General features: G+C 56.4%; 1 protein-coding gene across 2 annotated transcripts; it reads left to right on the plus strand.

Annotated features, from left to right (window-relative positions):
* Window positions 1-1,667: 1,667 nt before the first annotated feature.
* On the plus strand, window positions 1,668-18,652 carry BCKDHA (branched chain keto acid dehydrogenase E1 subunit alpha). 2 transcript variants are annotated; one of them, XM_077789176.1, is made up of 9 exons: window positions 1,668-1,745; window positions 4,205-4,357; window positions 5,607-5,693; window positions 6,820-6,928; window positions 7,980-8,141; window positions 9,696-9,902; window positions 12,052-12,193; window positions 13,623-13,794; window positions 17,406-18,652. In XM_077789176.1, exons 1-9 carry the CDS (start codon window positions 1,674-1,676, stop codon window positions 17,574-17,576), a joined length of 1,275 nt encoding a protein of 424 aa, XP_077645302.1. In that variant the 5' UTR covers window positions 1,668-1,673; the 3' UTR covers window positions 17,577-18,652. The 2 variants fall into 2 exon arrangements, with proteins under 2 accessions (XP_077645302.1, XP_077645303.1); XM_077789177.1 differs by lacking the exon at window positions 1,668-1,745 and having other exon boundaries at window positions 4,272-4,897; window positions 9,690-9,902.
* Window positions 18,653-19,547: the final 895 nt, after the last annotated feature.

Below are 19,547 nucleotides of genomic sequence, written 5' to 3' on the forward strand. Positions count from 1 at the left end.
CCAAAATGGGACTTGAACCCCCCCTGGGACCCCCGGAACCGGATCGGGACCCCCGGGACTGGATCGGGACCCCCCCGGGAAACCCTGGAACCGGATCGAGAATCCCGGAATGGGATCGGGACCCCCAAAACGAGACTGGGACCCCCCCGGGAAACCCCGGAACTGGATTGGGAACCCCAGGACTGGATCAGGACCCCCAGAATTGGATTGGGACCCCCAAAATGAGACCGGGACCTCCCCCTGGGAAACCCCGGAACTGGATTGGGACCCCTGGAATAGGATCGGGACCCCCCAGAACCCCCAGAACGAGACCGGGACCACCCGGATGAGACCGGGACCCCCCTGGGACCCCCAGAACCAGACTGGGACCCCCCAGAACCGGACTGGGACCCCCAGAACCGAACTGGGACCCCCAGAACCGAACTGGGACCCCCCAGAACCAGACTGGGACCCCCAGAACTGGACTGGGACCCCCCTGGGACCCCCAAAATGAGACCCGGGGCCCCCAAAACCGCATTGGGACCCCTCCGGGACCCCCGGAACTGGATTGGGACCCCCAGAATTGGTTTGGGACCCCCGGGACCCCCAAAACGAGACCCGGGACCCCCAAAACCGCATCGGGACCCCCCCGGGACCCCCAAAAGCTGCCCGGGGGTCCCCCCAGGAGCCCCCCAAGGATTCGGCAGCCCCGGGACCCCCCCCCCAAGATTCGGGGCCCAGCGGCGCTGGGACCCCCCTGTCCCCGTTGGGGGGGGGATTTTGGGGGTCCGGTGCCAAGATTTTGGGGACCCCCACCCCAAAGCGCAGCCCCTCCCCCCCCGTGTACAGTCTGTAAATAGGCCCCGCCCCCCGGCCCCTCCCCCCAGGACCCCTCCCCCGTTTTTAAGTTATTCCTGCCCCGAGCTGTGCCCCGACCCCCCCGACCCCCCCAAATAAACCTCGGGACCCCCAAAAACCCCCCCAGTGTCACTGTCTGGGGGGGTCCAAATTTGGGGGGGATTTGGGGGAGATTTGGGGAATTTGGGAGGGGGATTTGAGGAATTGGGGGGGGGGGATTTGGGGTCCACATTTTCGGGGGGGGATTTGGGGAGGGGGATTTGGGGAGGGGGATTTGGGGTTCATATTTTGGGGGGATTTGGGGAATTTGAGGAGGGGGATTTGGGGAACTTGGGGTCCATATTTTGGGGGGGATTTGGGGGATTTGGGGGGGGTTTGGGAAATTTGGGGAGGGGGATTTGGGGAATTTGGGGTGGGGGGATTTGGGGTGGGGGGATTTGGGGAGGATTTGGGGGAATTTGGAGGGGGGTTTGGGGTGGGGGGGTTTGGGGAAATTTGGGGGGAATTTGGGGAATTTGGGGGGGGTTTGGGGGGAATTTGGGGACGGGTCAGAACGAGACCCCTCCCCGATGTCGCTCAAGGGGCGTGGCCACCACCACCACCATATATGGTAATTAGTGGGCGTGGCCAACCAGGTTCCCATTTTATGTAAATCAAGGGGCGTGGCCACCCTCAGGTTCCTTATATGGCGATTTGTGGGCGTGGCCAACGCGGAGCGGCGCGCGGTGGGCGTGGCCACGCCTTCCTTATAAGGCGGTCGGGGGGCGTGGCCAACGCCTCCCGCCCCCTGGATGGACCAATCAGCGCGAGGCCACGCCCCCTCGCAGCGGGACAAGATGGCGGCGCTGAGGGCGCTGCGGTGGCGGCGCCTCCCGGGGCTCGAACCGAGGCGGCTCCGGAGCACGGCGGTGAGCGCGGGAAACTGGGGAAAAAACGGGGAAAACGGGGGAAAACGGGGGAAAACGGGGGAAAACGGGAGAAAACGGGAGAAAACGGGATAAAACGGGAGAAAACGGGATAAAACGGGATAAAAACGGGAGAAAACGGGAGAAAACGGGATAAAAACGGGATAGAAACGGGATAAAACGGGAGAAAACGGGATAGAAACGGGATAGAAACGGGAGAAAACGGGATAGAAACGGGAGAAAACGGGATAAAACTGGGGGAAAACGGGATGAAAACGGGATAGAAACGGGATAAAACTGGGATAAAACGGGATAGAAACGGGAGAAAACGGGAGAAAACGGGATAGAAACGGGAGAAAACGGGGGAAAACGGGGGAAAACTGGGATAAAACGGGATAAAAACGGGATAAAACTGGGTTAAAACGGGATAAAAACGGGATAAAACGGGATAAAACGGGATAAAAACGGGAGAAAATGGGGGAAAACTGGGATAAAACGGGATAAAAACGGGAGAAAATGGGGGAAAACTGGGATAAAACGGGATAAAAACGGGAGAAAACGGGGGAAAACTGGGATAAAACGGGATAAAACGGGAAAAAACGGGGGAAAACGGGAGAAAACTGGGGAAAAACGGGAGAAAACGGGATAAAACTGGGTTAAAACGGGATAAAAACGGGAGAAAAGGGGAGAAAACGGGATAAGACTGGGATAAAACGGGATAAAAACGGGAGAAAATGGGAGAAAACGGGGGAAAACTGGGATAAAACAGGATAGAAACGGGAGAAAACGGGAGAAAACTGGGGAAAAACGGGGGAATACGGGGGGAAACAGGGGGAAATGGGGAAAAACGGGGAAAAATGGGGAAAAACTGGGATAAAACGGGGGAAAACGGGGGGGAAATGGGTAAAAATGGGGGAATACGGGGGGAAACGGGGGGGAAATGGGAGAAAACGGGATAAAAATGGGAGAAAATGGGAGAAAAGTGGGATAAAACGGGGTAAACCGGGATAAACCAGGAGAAAACGGGAGAAAAAAGGGGTTAAATGGGATAAAATGGGATAAAACTGGGATAAACTGGGATAAACCAGGAAAAAATGGGATTAAACCGGGATAAAACGGGATAAACTGGGACAAAAAGGGGAAAAACAGGGAAAAAACGGGACAAAAGAGGATAAAACTGGGATAAAACGGGGTAAACTGGGAGAAAAGGGGAGAAAACGGGGCAAAACGGGGGAAAAAAGGGGGGAAATGGGGAAAAAAACGGGACAAAACAGAATAAAACAGGATAAACTGAGGCAAAAAGGGTCAAAGAGGGGAAAAAAGGGAAAAAAAGGGGCAAAAAGGGACAAACGGGGACAAACCGGGACAAAAGGGGGAAAAAAGGGACAAAAATGGGAAAAAACTGGGAAAAACCAGGATAAACTGGGACAAAAAGGGGAAAAAAGGCGGGAAAATGGGGAAAGAAGGGGAAAAAAGGGACAAAAAGGGAGAAAAAAGGGACAAAAAGGGAGAAAAAAGGGACAAAATGGGCCAAAATGGGGAAAAAAAGGACAAAAAGGGACAAAAAGGGGGGAAAGGGGGAAAGAAGGGGAAAAAAGGGACAAAAAGGGACAAATGGGGACAGAAAGGGACAAAAAGGGGAAAAAGGGACAAAAAGGGAGAAAAAAGGGACAAAATGGGCCAAAATGGGGAAAAAAAGGACAAAAAGGGGGGAAAGGGAGGGGATAATGAGGGGACCACTGTGTGACCCCTGCGTGACCCCTGTGTGACCCCGTGACCCCCGTGTGACCCTGTGACCCCTGCATGACCCCGTGACCCCTGTGTGACCCCGTGACCCCCGTGTGACCCCCTGACCCCTGTGTGACCCCATGACCCCTGCGTGACCCCGTGACCCCCGCGTGACCCCGTGACCCCTGTGTGACCCCAGGAGCCCCCCGAGGAGCGGCCGCAGTTCCCGGGCGCCTCGGTGTCCCCACGACCCCTGTGTGACCCCCTGACCCCTGTGTGACCCCCTGACCCCTGTGTGACCCCGTGACCCCTGTGTGACCCCGTGTGACCCCTGTGTGACCCCAGGAGCCCCCCGAGGAGCGGCCTCAGTTCCCGGGCGCCTCGGTGTCCCCGTGGCCCCTGTGTGACCCCGTGACCCCCGCGTGACCCTGTGACCCCCGTGTGTCCCCATGACCCCTGTGCGACCCTGTGACCCCTGTGTGACCCCTGTGCGACCCTGTGACCCCTGTGTGACCCCGTGACCCCTGTGTGACCCCGTGACCCCTGTGTGACCCCTGCATGACCCCGTGACCCCTGTGTGACCCCAGGAGCCGCCCGAGGAGCGGCCGCAGTTCCCGGGCGCCTCGGTGTCCCCATGACCCCTGTGTGACCCCTGTGTGACCCCATGACCCCTGCGTGACCCCGTGACCCCTGTGTGACCCCTGCATGACCCCGTGACCCCCGCGTGACCCCAGGAGCCCCCCGAGGAGCGGCCGCAGTTCCCGGGCGCCTCGGCCGCGTTCTCGGAGCGCCTGGAGTTCATCCAGCCCCAGGTGCTGGCCGGGATCCCCGTGTACCGCGTCATGGACCGGCAGGGACACGTGCTGCGGGACACGGAGGATCCCCAGGTAACACGCGTGACACGGGACACACACACGTGTAACACACACACGGCCCGTGTACCGCGTCATGGACCGGCAGGGACACGTGCTGCGGGACACGGAGGATCCCCAGGTAACACGCGTGACACGGGACACGCACACGTGTAACACACACACACACAGCCCGTGTACCGCGTCATGGACCGGCAGGGACACGTGCTGCGGGACACGGAGGATCCCCAGGTAACACGCGTGACACGGGACACGCACACGTGTAACACACACACACACACGGCCCGTGTACCGCGTCATGGACCGGCAGGGACACGTGCTGCGGGACACGGAGGATCCCCAGGTAACACGCGTGACACGGGACACGCACACGTGTAACACACACGCGGCCCGTGTACCGCGTCATGGACCGGCAGGGACACGTGCTGCGGGACACGGAGGATCCCCAGGTAACACGTGTGACACGGGACACGCACACGTGTAACACACACACGGCCCGTGTACCGCGTCATGGACCGGCAGGGACACGTGCTGCGGGACACGGAGGATCCCCAGGTAACACGCGTGACACGGGACACATGGAACACACACACCTGAGACAGGGAACACAACTGAGACGTGTAACATGGTAAAGGTAACACACCTGGCACAGGGAACACGGGACAGGAACACACCTGGCACAGGTAACATACCTAAGACATGTAACATGGCACAGGTCACATGGCACAGTTGACACACCTGGCACAGGGAACACACACCTGGCACAGGTGACGTGGCACGGGTGCCACACCTGCCCAGGTGCTCACAGGTGCCCAGGTGCCCTCACCTGTGCCCACCTGTCCCACCTGTCCCACCTGTGCCCACCTGTCCCACCTGTCCCACCTGTCCCACCTGTGCCACCTGTGCCACCTGTGCCCACCTGTCCCACCTGTGCCCACCTGTGCCCACCTGTTCCACCTGTCCCACCTGTGCCCACCTGTTCCACCTGTTCCACCTGTGCCACCTGTGCCCCTTGCAGCTGCCCGGGGAGGAGGTGCCACACCTGCCCAGGTGCTCACAGGTGCCCAGGTGCCCTCACCTGTGCCCACCTGAGGGCTCACCTGTACCCACCTGTCCCACCTGTGCCACCTGTGCCACCTGTACCACCTGTCCCACCTGTGCCCACCTGAGGGCTCACCTGTGCCCACCTGTCCCACCTGTGCCCACCTGTGCCCACCTGTCCCACCTGTGCCCACCTGTCCCACCTGTGCCCACCTGCCCGCAGCTGCCCCGGGAGGAGGTGCTGAAGCTCTACCGGACCATGACCCTGCTCAACACCATGGACCGGATCCTCTACGAGTCCCAGCGCCAGGTACGGCCGGGCACGACGGGCACACCTGGGCACACCTGGGCACACCTGGGCGCTCACCTGGCACACCTGGGTGACCTCCTGTGCCCACCTCTGCCCATCTGTGCCCGCCTTCCCTGCCTTTGCCACCTGTGCCCACCTGTGCCCACCTGTGTCCACCTGAGGGCTCACCTGTACTCACCTGTGCCCACCTGTGCCCACCTGTCCCCCCACCTGTGCCCACCTGTGTCCTCACCTGTGCCCACCTTTCCCACCTGTGCCCACCTTTCCCACCTGTGCCCACCTGTGTCCTCACCTGTGCCCACCATTCCCACCTTTCCCTACCTGTACCCTCACCTGTGCCCACCTGTGCTCACCTGAGGGCTCACCTGGGCTCACCTGTACTCACCTGTGCCCACCTGTACTCACCTGTGCCCACCTGAGGGCTCACCTGTGCCCACCTGTCCCACCTGTGCCCTCACCTGTGCCCACCTTTCCCACCTTTCCCTACCTGTGCCCACCTTTCCCTACCTGTACCCTCACCTGTGCCCACCTGAGGGCTCACCTGTGCCCACCTGAGGGCTCACCTGTGCCCACCTGTGTCCTCACCTGTGCCCACCTTGCCCACCTGTGCCCACCTGTGCCCTCACCTGTGCCCACCATTCCCACCTTTCCCTACCTGTGCCCACCTTTCCCTACCTGTACCCTCACCTGTGCCCACCTGAGGGCTCACCTGTGCCCACCTGTGTCCTCACCTGTGCTCACCTGAGGGCTCACCTGTGCCCACCTGTGTCCTCACCTGTGCCCACCTGTGGGCTCACCTGTGCCCACCTGTGCCCACCTGTGCCCACCTGTGCCCACCTGTGCCCACCTGTGGGCTCACCTGTGCCCACCTGTGCTCACCTGTGCCCACCTGTGCCCACCTGTGCCCACCTGTACTCACCTGTGCCCACCTTGCCCACCTGTGCCCACCTGTGTCCTCACCTGTGCCCACCTGAGGGCTCACCTGTGCCCACCTTTCCCACCTTTCCCCACCTGTGCCCACCTTTCCCTACCTCTGCCCTCACCTGTGCCCACCTGTGCCCACCTGTGCCCACCTGTGCCCACCTGTGCTCACCTGTGCCCACCTGTGCCCACCTGTGCCCGCCAGGGCCGGATCTCGTTCTACATGACCAACTACGGCGAGGAGGGCACGCACGTGGGCAGCGCCGCCGCCCTCGACGCCAACGACCTCGTCTTCGGCCAGTACCGCGAGGCAGGTGAGACCGGCTGGGCCAGGTGTGCCAGGTGGGCACAGGTGTGCCAGGTGTGCCAGGTGGGCACAGGTGTCCAGGTGTGTGCCAGGTGGGCACGGGTGTGTGCCAGGTGTGTGCCAGGTGGGCCCAGGTGTGACATGAGTGTGACACAGGGATGACTGAGGTGTGCCCAGCTGTACCCAGGTGGGCACAGGTGTGTGCCAGGTGAGCCAGGTGTGACAGGTGTGTGCCCAGGTGTGACAGGTGTGTGCCCAGGTGTGTGCCCAGGTGTGACAGGTGTGTGACAGGTGTGTGACAGGTGTGCCCAGGTGTGATACATGTGTGCCAGGTGTGTGCCCAGCTGTACCCAGGTGTACCCAGGTGTGCCCCAGCCATCCCCAGCCGTACCCAGGTGTATCCCAGCCGTACCCAGCTGTACCCAGGTGTACCCAGGTGTGCCCCAGCCATCCCCAGCCGTACCCAGGTGTATCCCAGCCGTACCCAGGTGTACCCAGGTGTGCCCAGCCATCCCCAGCCGTACCCAGGTGTATCCCAGCCGTACCCAGGTGTACCCAGGTGTGCCCAGCCATCCCCAGCCGTACCCAGGTGTGCCCAGGTGTACCCCAGGTGTACCCAGGTGTACCCAGGTGTACCCAGCCATACCCAGCCGTACCCAGGTGTACCCAGCTGTACCCCAGGTGTACCCCAGGTGTATCCCAGCCGTACCCAGCTGTACCCCAGGTGTACCCAGCCATACCCAGCCGTACCCAGCTGTACCCCAGGTGTACCCAGGTGTACCCAGCCATCCCCAGCCGTACCCAGCTGTACCCAGGTGTACCCAGGTGTACCCAGGTGTGCCCCAGCCATCCCCAGCCGTACCCAGCTGTACCCAGGTGTACCCAGGTGTACCCAGCCATCCCCAGCCGTACCCAGCTGTACCCAGGTGTGCCCAGGTGTGCCCCAGCCATACCCAGGTGTACCCCAGGTGTACCCAGCCATACCCAGCCGTACCCAGCTGTACCCCAGGTGTACCCAGCCATCCCCAGCCGTACCCAGGTGCGCCCCCCGTGCCCAGGTGTGCTGCTGTACCGCGGGTACCCGCTGGAGCTGTTCATGGCGCAGTGCTACGGCAACGCCCGCGACCCGGGCAAGGGCCGGCAGATGCCCGTGCACTACGGCTGCGCCCAGCGCCACTTCGTCACCATCTCCTCGCCGCTGGCCACGCAGATCCCGCAAGGTGAGCGCACCTGGGCACCGCCCCCGGAGCTGGCACCGCCCCGTGGCACTGCCCACCACACCTGGCACTGCCCCCGGCACTGCCCACCACACCTGGCACCGCCCCCGGCACCGCCCCTGGCACCGCCCCGTGGCACTGCCCGCCACACCTGGCACTGCCCCCGGCACTGCCCACCACACCTGGCACCGCCCCCGGCACCGCCCCTGGCACCGCCCCGTGGCACTGCCCGCCACACCTGGCACCGCCCCGGCACCGCCCAACACACCTGGCACCGCCCCGTGGCACTGCCCACCACACCTGGCCCCGCCCACCACACCTGGCACCGCCCCCGGCACTGCCCGCCACACCTGGCACCGCCCATGGCCCCGCCCACCACACCTGGCACCGCCCCCGGCACTGCCCGCCACACCTAGCACTGCCCCCGGCACTGCCCGCCACACCTGGCCCCACCCACCACACCTGGCACCGCCCCGTGGCACTGCCCGCCACACCTGACACTGCCCCTGGCACCGCCCCCGGAACTGGCACCGCCCCCGGCCCCGCCCAACACACCTGGCGGCGCTCCTGGCCCCGCCCACCACACCTGGCCACGCCCACCACACCTGGCGGCGCTCCGGCCACGCCCACCACACCTGGCCACGCCCACCACACCTGGCCCCGCCCCCGGCCCCGCCCACCGCCCCTGGCCCCGCCCCTGTCCCCGGGCCCCTTTTTACCCCCAATTCCCCTTTTCCCCCAAATTTCCCCCTTTCCTCCCCAAATTCTCCCATTTTTCTCCCCAAACCCCTTTTCCCAATCCCCCATTTTTCCCCACAACATCCCATTTTCCCCCCAAAAACCCCATTTTTTCCCTTTAAAATCCCTTTTTTTCCCCCAAAACTCCCAATTTTTTGCCCAAAATCCCATTTTTTCTCCCCAAACCCATTTCCCCCCCAAAAACCCCATTTTTTCTCCCCAAACTCCCCCATTTCCTCCCCAAAAAACCCATTTTTACCCCAAACCCCCCATTTCCCCCCCATAAACCCCATTTCCCCCCCATAAACCCCATTTTCCCCCCCCAAACTCCCGATTTTTTTCCAAAATCCCATTTTTTCTCCCCAAACCCATTTTCCCCCCAAAACCCCTTTTCCCAATTTCTCATTTCCCCCCCTAAACCCCCCCATTTCCCCCCTATAAACCCCCATCCCCCCCCATAACCCCCATCCCCCCAAACTCCCGATTTTTTGCCCAAAATCCCATTTTTTCTCCCCAAACCCATTTTCCCCCCAAACCCCCCCATTTTTTCCCCAAACCCCCCCATTTCCCCCCCATAAACCCCATTTCCCCCCCATAAACCCCATTTTCCCCCCAAAACTCCATTTTTTCCTATAAAAATCCCATTTCCCCCCGCCAAACTCCCGATTTTTTTCCCAAAACCCCATTTTTTCTCCCCAAACCCCCCCATTTCCTCCCCAAAAACCCCATTTTTTCCCCCAACCCCCCATCCCCCCCATAACCCCCACCCCCCAAACTCCGGATTTAACCAAAATCCCCGTTTCTCGCCCCGAGCCGCAGCGGTGGGCGCGGCGTACGCCATCAAGCGCGCGGACGCCAGCCGGGCGGTGGTCTGCTACTTCGGGGAGGGGGCGGCCAGCGAGGGCGACGCGCACGCCGGCTTCAACTTCGCCGCCACGCTGGAGTGCCCCATCGTCTTCTTCTGCCGCAACAACGGCTACGCCATCTCCACGCCCACGGCCGAGCAGTACCGCGGCGACGGCATCGGTATGGGGGGGATTTGGGGATTTTGGGGGGATTTTGGGGGGTTTGGGGGGATTTTGGGGGATTTTAGGGGGATTTCCGGGCAGTACCGCGGCGACAGCATCGGTATTTTGGGGGGATTTTGGGATTTTGGGGGGTTTAGGGGGGATTCCGGGCAGTACCGCGGCGACGGCATCGGTATTCCAGGATTTTGGGGGGTTTTGGGGGAATTTGGGGGATTTTGGGGGGATTTTGGGGGGGTTTGGGGGATTTTGGGGGGATTTTGGGGGTTTTGGGGGGAATTCTGGGCAGTACCGCGGCGACGGCATCGGTATTCGGGGGGATTTGGGGGATTTGGGTGGATTTTGGGGGGATTTGGGGGATTTGGGGGATTTGGGGGATTTGGGGGGTTTGGGGGATAATTCCGGGCAGTACCGCAGCGACGGCATCGGTATTCGGGGGGATTTTTGGATTTTGGGGGATTTTGGGGGGATTTTGGGGATTTTGGGGGGATTTGGGGGGATTTTGGGGGATTTCTGGGCAGTACCGCGGCGACGGCATCGGTATTTGGGGATTTGGGGGGATTTTGGGGGGTTTGGGGGGATTTGGGGGATTTGGGGGATTTCTGGGCAGTACCGCGGCGACGGCATCGGTATTTGGGGATTTCGGGGGGATTTGGGGGGATTTGGGGGGGATTTGGGGGGATTTTGGGGGGGATTTGGGGATTTTGGGGGATTTTGGGGGATTTTGGGGGAATTCTGGGGGATTTTGGGGGATTTTGGGGGAATTCCGGGCAGTACCGCGGCGACGGCATCGGTATTTGGGGGGATTTTGGGATTTTGGGGGATTTTGGGGGGATTTGGGGGATTTGGGGGGATTTTGGGGGATTTTAGGGGGATTTCCGGGCAGTACCGCGGCGACGGCATCGGTATTTGGGGGGGTTTGGGGGATTTTGGGGATTTGGGGGGATTTTGGGGGGATTTGGGGGGATTTGGGGCAGTACCGCGGCGACGGCATTGGTATTTTGGGGGATTTTGGGGGGATTTTGGGGATTTTGGGGAGAATTCTGGGCAGTACCATGGCGACAGCATCGGTATTCCAGGGGATTTTGGGGAGATTTCGGTGATTTTGGGGGGTTTTGGGGGGATTTCGGGGCGATTTGGGGGATTTTGGGGGATTTGGGGGGATTTTGGGGGAATTCCGGGCAGTACCGCAGCAACGGCATCGGTACTGGGGGGTTTGGGGGATTTTTGGGGATTTTTTGGGGATTTTTTGGGGATTTTTTTAGGGTTTTTTTGAGGTTTTTCAGGGATTTTTTTGGGATTTTTTGCGGATTTTTTTGAGGTTTTTGGGGGATTTTGGGGGGATTTTTTGGCGATTTTTTTGGCAATTTTTTTGCTATTTTTTGCGGTTTACTCTGGGATTTTTTTTTGCGATTTTTTGCGATTTTTTTGCGTATTTTTCGCGTTTCTTTCGCGGATTTTTTTCTGGATTTTTCTCGGATTTTCTGCGATTTCTTTGGCGATTTTTTTTTGCGTTTTTTTGCGTTTTTTCGCCAATTTTCCCGGGATTTTCTGCGATGATTTTCTGCGATTTTTTTTTTCAATTTTTTTGGTGATTTTTCACGGTTTTTTCACTGATTTTTTTGTGGATTTTTCTGGAATTTTCTGCGATTTTTTTTGCAATTTTTTGCGATTTTTCGCGTTTTTTTCACTGATTTTTTTGTGGATTTTTCTGGAATTTTCTGTGATTTTCTGCGATTTTTTTAGCGATTTTTCGCGTATTTTCGCCGATTTTCCCGGGATTTTCTGCGCTGATTTCCTGTGATTTTTTTTGCTATTTATTTTGCGTTTTTTCGCGTATTTTCGCCGATTTTCCTGGGATTTTCTGTGATGATTTTCTGCGATTTTCTTGGCGATTTTTTTTGCGATTTTTCGCGTTTTTTCGCGGATTTTCCCGGGATTTTCTGCGCTGATTTTCTGTGATTTTTTTTGCGATTTTTTGCGATTTTTCACGGTTTTTTCACTGATTTTTTTGTGGATTTTTCTGGAATTTTCTGTGATTTTTTTTTTGCTATTTTTTTTGCGTTTTTTCGCGTTTTTTCGCCGATTTTCCCGGGATTTTCTGCGCCGCTTTCCTGCCTTTTCCCCATCCCGGTGTTCCCCGCCCGCAGCGGCGCGCGGCCCCGGCTACGGGCTGCCCTCGGTGCGCGTGGACGGCAACGACGTCTTCGCCGTGTTCAACGCCACGCGGGAGGCGCGGCGCCGCGCCGTGGCCGAGAACCGGCCCTTCCTCATCGAGGCCATGACCTACCGGTGCGCCAAAACCCGCGCTTTTCACCCCAAAATATTCTGCTTTTTACCCCAAAAGATTCTGCTTCTCGCCCCAAAATATTCTGCTTCCCGCCCCAAAATATTCTGCTTCTCACCCCAAAATATTCTGCTTTTCACCCCAAAATATTCTGCTTTTTACCCCAAAATATTCTGCTTCTCACCCCAAAATATTCTGCTTTTCACCCCAAAAGATTCTGCTTTTCACCCCAAAATATTCTGCTTTTCACCCCAAAATATTCTGCTTTTCACCCCAAAAGATTCTGCTTTTCACCCCAAAATATTCTGCTTTTCACCCCAAAATATTCTGCTTTTCGCCCCAAAATATTCTGCTTCTCACCCCAAAATATTCTGCTTTTCACCCCAAAATATTCTGCTTCCCGCCCCAAAATATTCTGCTTTTTACCCCAAAATATTCTGCTTTTCACCCCAAAATATTCTGCTTTTCGCCCCAAAATATTCTGCTTTTTACCCCAAAATATTCTGCTTTTCACCCCAAAATATTCTGCTTTTCACCCCAAAATATTCTGCTTTTCACCCCAAAATATTCTGCTTTTCGCCCCAAAATATTCTGCTTTTTACCCCAAAATATTCTGCTTTTTGCCCCAAAATATTCTGCTTTTCACCCCAAAATATTCTGCTTTTCACCCCAAAATATTCTGCTTTTCGCCCCAAAATATTCTGCTTTTCACCCCAAAATGTTCTGCTTCTCGCCCCAAAAGATTCTGCTTTTTACCCCAAAATATTCTGCTTTTCACCCCAAAATACTCTGCTTTTCACCCCAAAATATTCTGCTTCTCGCCCCAAAAGATTCTGCTTTTCACCCCAAAATATTCTGCTTTTCACCCCAAAATCCTGCTCTGCTGCCCTGCTTTGGAATCCCCAAAATATTCCCCTTTTCTCCCCAAAAACCCCGCTTTTTTCCCTAAAAAATCTGCTTTTCCTACCAAAAACCCTACTTTTTACCCCAGATCTCGGGTTTTTACCCCAAATCTCAGGTTTTTCCCCCAACCCCGTGTTTTTTTCCCAAAATCCCGTTTTTTCGCCCCAGAATCGGGCAGCACAGCACGAGCGACGACAGCTTGGCTTTCCCCCATTTCCCATGAGTTTTCCCCCATTCCCAATGGGATTTTACCCCATTTCCCCCCGTTTTTCCCCATTTTCCCCATTTTTTTACCGTTTTTTCCCCCAACCCCATATTTTTTTCCCAAAATCGAGTTTTTTCGCCCCAGAATCGGGCACCACAGCACGATTGACGACAGCTCAGCTTTCCCTTATTTCCAATGGGTTTTTCTCCATTCCCAATGCGATTTTTCCCATTTCCAATGCGATTTTTTCCCATTTTCCCCGTTTTTTTGCCGTTTTTTCCCCAAACCCCGTATTTTTTTCCCAAAATCCCGTTTTTTCGCCCCAGAATCGGGCACCACAGCACGAGCGACGACAGCTCGGCGTACCGCTCGGTGGACGAGGTGAACTACTGGGACAAGCAGGACCACCCGATCTCGCGGCTGCGCCTCTTCCTGCAGCGCCGCGCCTGGTGGGACGAGCGGCAGGAGCAGCAGTGGCGCCAGAGCTCCCGCAAGATGGTCCCGTTTTGGGGTGAAATCCCAGGATTTTGGGGCTGGGAAATGTCAGGGGTTTTGGGGAGAAATCCCGCGGTTTTGGGGCTGGGAAATGATCGGGGTTTTGGGGAGAAATCCCGCGGTTTTGGGGCTGGGAAATGATCGGGGTTTGGGGAGAAATCCACGGATTTTGGGGCAGGGAAATGATCGGGGTTTTGGGGAGAAATCCCGCGGTTTTGGGGCTGGGAATTGTCAGGGGTTTGGGGAGAAATCCCGCGGGTTTGGGGCTGGGAAATGATCGGGGTTTTGGGGTGAAATCCCAGGGTTTTGGGGCTGGGAATTGTCGGGGTTTTGGGGAGAAATCCCGCGGGTTTGGGGCTGGGAAATGATCGGGGTTTTGGGGTGAAATCCCGCGGGTTTGGGGCTGGGAATGTCGGGGGTTTGGGGAGAAATCCCGCGGTTTTGGGGCTGGGAATTGTCAGGGGTTTGGGGCTGGGAAATGTCAGGGGTTTGGGGAGAAATCCCAGGGTTTTGGGGCTGGGAATGTCGGGGTTTTGGGGTGAAATCCCGCGGGTTTGGGGCTGGGAATGTCAGGGGTTTGGGGCTGGGAAATGATCGGGGGTTTGGGGTGAAATCCCGCGGGTTTGGGGCTGGGAATGTCGGGGTTTTGGGGAGAAATCCCGCGGTTTTGGGGCTGGGAAACGTCAGGGGTTTGGGGTTGGGAATTGTCAGGGGTTTGGGGAGAAATCCCAGGGTTTTGGGCTGGGAAATGATCGGGGTTTTGGGGAGAAATCCCGCGGTTTTGGGGCTGGGAAATGATCGGGGGTTTGGGGTGAAATCCCGCGGTTTTGGGGCTGGGAATGTCAGGGGTTTGGGGTGAAATCCCGCGGTTTTGGGGCTGGGAATGTCAGGGGTTTTGGGGAGAAATCCCGCGGTTTTGGGGCTGGGAAATGATCGGGGGTTTTGGGGTGAAATCCCGGGGTTTTGGGGTTGGGAATTGTCGGGGTTTTGGGGGGAAATCCCGCGGGTTTGGGGCTGGGAAATGTCAGGGGTTTTGGGGTGAAATCCCAGGGTTTTGGGGCTGGGAATGTCGGGGTTTTGGGGTGAAATCCCGCGGGTTTGGGGCTGGGAAATGATCGGGGTTTTGGGGAGAAATCCCGCAGTTTTGGGGCTGGGAAATGATCGGGGGTTTGGGGAGAAATCCCGCGGGTTTGGGGCTGGGAAATGATCGGGGTTTTGGGGTGAAATCCCGCGGGTTTGGGGCTGGGAATGTCGGGGGTTTGGGGCTGGGAAATGATCGGGGTTTTGGGGTGAAATCCCGCGGGTTTGGGGCTGGGAATTGTCGGGGTTTTGGGGAGAAATCCCGCGGGTTTGGGGCTGGGAATTGTCGGGGGTTTTGGGGTGAAATCCCAGGGTTTTGGGGCTGGGAAATGATCGGGGGTTTGGGGTGAAATCCCGCGGTTTTGGGGCTGGGAAATGATCGGGGTTTTGGGGAGAAATCCCGCGGTTTTGGGGCTGGGAAATGATCAGGGTTTTGGAGGTTGGGAATTGTCGGGGTTTTGGGGTGAAATCCCAGGGTTTTGGGGCTGGGAAATGATTGGGGTTTGGGGGGAAATCCCAGGGTTTTGGGGCTGGGAAATGATCGGGGTTTTGGGGGGAAATCCCAGGGTTTTGGGGCTGGGAAATGATCGGGGTTTTGGGGTGAAATCCCAGGGTTTTGGGGATGGAAAAAACCGAGATTTTTTTGGGAAAATCAGCGGATTTTGGGGTGGGAAAAAAATTGAGATTCCGCGGAGTTTGGGGGAAAATCCGTGGAGTTTGGGGTGGGAAAAAAAATCGAGATTTTGGGGGAAAATCCACGGGGTTTGGGGCGAGGTTTTGGGTGGGAAATTTATGGGAAGTTTGTGGGAATTCGGTCGGAAAATCGGGAATTCGGGTTCGAAAATCAGGAAATTGGGTTAAAAAAGTGGAAATTCGGGCTGAAAATGCGGGAATTTGCGCTGGAAAGTGGAGAATTGGCGCTGGAAAATGGGGAAATTGGGTTAAAAAATCGGGAATTCGGGCTGAAAATGCGGGACTTCGGGTTGGAAAATGGGGAATTCGGGCTGGAAAATTGGGAAATTGGGTTAAAAAAGTGGGAATTGGTGCTGGAAAATCGGGAATTTGTGCTGGAAAATGGGGAATTCAGGCTGAAAAAGCGGGAAATTGGGTTAAAAAAATCGGGAAATCGCCCCGGAAAATCGGGAATTCCGCCTGGGAAATCGGGAATTCCGCCCTGGAAATCGGGAATTCGGACAGAAAATGGGGAAATTGGGTTAAAAAATGGGGAATTCTGCCCGGGAAATCGGGAATTCTGCCTGGGAAATCGGGAATTTGGCCCAAAAATGGGGAATTCTGCCCGGAAAACAGGGAATTCTGCCCGGGAAATCGGGAATTCTGCCTGAAAACTGGGAATTCTGCCCAGGAAATCGGGAATTCGGCCCAAAAATTGGGAATTCTGCCTGGAAAATGGGGAAATTGGGTTAAAAAATGGGGAATTCCGCCCGAAAACCGGGAATTCCGCCCGGGAAATCGGGAATTCCGCCCGGAAAATCGGGAATTGTGCTGGAAAATCGAGAATTGTGGCGGAAAATCGGGAATTCTGCCCGGAAAACAGGGAATTCTGCCCGGGAAATCGGGAATTCCGCCCGAAAACCGGGAATTCCGCCCGGGAAATCGGGAATTCCGCCCGGGAAATGGGGAATTGTGCTGGAAAATCGAGAATTGTGGCGGAAAATGGGGAATTGTGCTGGAAAATGGGGAATTGTGGCGGAAAATGGGGAATTGTGCTGGAAAATGGGGAATTGTGCTGGAAAATGGGGAATTGTGCTGGAAAATGGGGAATTGTGGTGGAAAATGGGGAATTGTGCTGGAAAATGGGGAATTGTGCTGGAAAATGGGGAATTGTGGTGGAAAATGGGGAATTGTGGTGGAAAATGGGGAATTGTGCTGGAAAATGGGGAATTGTGGCGGAAAATGGGGAATTGTGGTGGAAAATCGGGAATTGTGGTGGAAAATGGGGAATTCCGCCCGGAAAATGGGGAATTGTGCCGGAAAATGGGGAATTGTGCTGGAAAATGGGGAATTGTGCTGGAAAATGGGGAATTGTGCTGGAAAATGGGGAATTGTGCTGGAAAATGGGGAATTCCGCCCGGAAAATGGGGAATTGTGCTGGAAAATGGGGAATTGTGGTGGAAAATGGGGAATTGTGCTGGAAAATGGGGAATTGTGGTGGAAAATGGGGAATTGTGGTGGAAAATGGGGAATTGTGCTGGAAAATGGGGAATTGTGCCGGAAAATGGGGAATTGTGCTGGAAAATGGGGAATTGTGCTGGAAAATGGGGAATTGTGCTGGAAAATGGGGAATTGTGCTGGAAAATGGGGAATTGTGCTGGGAAATGGGGAATTGTGCTGGAAAATGGGGAATTGTGCTGGGAAATGGGGAATTGTGCTGGAAAATGGGGAATTGTGGTGGAAAATGGGGAATTGTGCTGGAAAATGGGGAATTGTGCTGGAAAATGGGGAATTGTGCTGGGAAATGGGGAATTGTGCTGGAAAATGGGGAATTGTGCTGGAAAACCGGGAATTGTGCGCAGGTGCTGGAGGCGTTCGAGCAGGCGGAGCGGGAGCCGAAGCCGCCGCCGCGTTTCCTCTTCTCCGACGTTTACCGGGAGATGCCCCCGCGGCTGCGGCGGCAGCGGGACGAGCTGGAGCGGCACCTGCAGACCTACGGGGAGCACTACCCGCTGCAGCACTTCCAGAAGTGATGGGAATTCCCAAAAAATCCGGGAATTCCCAAAAAAATCCGGGAATCCCAGCAGTGTCCTGAATCCGCCCCAAATTCACCCAAAATTCACCCAAAATCCGCCCCAAATCCCTCCTGCAGACCTACGGGGAGCACTACCCGCTGCAGCACTTCCAGAAGTGACGGGAATTCCCAAAAAATCCGGGAATTCCCCAAAAAATCCGGGATTCCTGGCAGCGTCCCGAACCCGCCCCAAATCCGCCCAAAATTCACCCAAAATTCACCCAAAATTCACCCAAAATCCCTCCTGCAGACCTACGGGGAGCACTACCTGCTGCAGCACTTCCAGAAGTGACGGGAATTCCCAAAAAAATCCGGGAATTCCCCAAAAAATCCGGGATTCCCGGCAGCGTCCTGAACCCGCCCCAAATCCGCCCAAAATTCACCCAAAATTCACGCAAAATCCCTCCTGCAGACCTACGGGGAGCACTACCCGCTGCAGCACTTCCAGAAGTGACCAGAATTCCCAAAAAAATCCGGGAATTCCCCAAAAAATCCGGGATTCCCAGCAGCGTCCCGAATCCGCCCCGAACCCGCCCCAAATTCACCCAAAATCCGCCCCAAATCCCTCCTGGAGACCCCCGGGGAGCACTACCCGCTGCAGCACTTCCAGAAGTGACCAGAATTCCCAAAAATCCGGGAATTCCCCAAAAAATCCGGGAATTCCCCAAAAAATCCGGGATTCCTGGCAGCGTCCTGAATCCGCCCCAAATCCGCCCAAAATTCACCCAAAATTCACCCAAAATCCCTCCTGCAGACCCCCGGGGAGCACTACCTGCTGCAGCACTTCCAGAAGTGACGGGAATTCCCAAAAAATCCGGGAATTCCCAAAAAAAATCCGGGAATTCCCCAAAAATCCAGGAATCCCAGCAGTGTCCCGAACCTGCCCCAAATCCTCCCAAAATTCACCCAAAATCCCTCCTGGAGACCCCCGGGGGCTTTTCCCACCCCACAATTCCAGGAATTCCTGGAATTCCCTAAAAACCCCCCCGCAGAATTCCCGAAAATCCCCCCAATAAACGGAATTTCAGAGTCGGAGCCTCGGGATTTCTTTTGGGAACAAATCCTGGGATTTTGGGGAAGGAATTCCCAAAAACCCCAAATTTGTGGGAAAATTGATTTGTTCCATTAAATGCCCCCAAAGTTTTTTTCCTGGAATTCTCGATTTTCCAGGAATTTTCCTCCTGGGGGGCGGGGCCAGGGGATCCCAAAAAATCCGGGAATCTCCCAGAAATCCGGGAATCTCCCAAAAATTCGGGGAATCCCAAAAAATCCGGGGTTCTCCGGGAATTTTCGGTTCCAGGGAATTTTCCGTTCTTTGGGAATTTCATCCATTCTCTGGGAATTTTCCATTCTTTGGGAATTTCCTCCGTGATCCCCAGGAATGGGGAGAGACCCCCGGGATTGGGGAGAATTTTTAGGGAATTTCCGCATTTTTGGGGGTATTTCCCCATTTTTGCGAAAATTTCCCCGTTTTTGGAGGAATTTCCCCATTTTTTGGGAAAATTTCCCCATTTTTGGGGGGAATTTCCCGCTGTGCCCCTCCCCCCCCGGCTCAGCTGCCGCCCCTCCCCCACCCCCACCGGGCAGGGACCCGGGAAATTCCAAAAATTTGGGTGGAATTCCCAGGAAATTGAGGATTTTCCCGCTATTTTCCTTATTTTAGGAAGGTGGGGAAGCCATGGCCACCTTAATTAAATTCCCACTCCCTAATTAACCTCCCTATTTCCTAATTAGCCTGGCCCCACTCCTGAAATCTTGGGATAAAGGGCAGGAATTGGAGAATTCCCCAATAATTTGGGTGGAATTCCCAGGAAATTGGGGATTTTCCTGGGATTTTTAAAATTCCGGCACAGTCCCGTCACAGCGCCCCCCCCACCCCCAAATTCCGCCTTTTTACCCCCAAAACCAGGCGGGAAATCCGGGAATTCCC

The sequence above is a fragment of the Lonchura striata genome, chromosome 31, assembly GCF_046129695.1.
Source record: "Lonchura striata isolate bLonStr1 chromosome 31, bLonStr1.mat, whole genome shotgun sequence".
Taxonomy (NCBI): domain Eukaryota; kingdom Metazoa; phylum Chordata; class Aves; order Passeriformes; family Estrildidae; genus Lonchura; species Lonchura striata.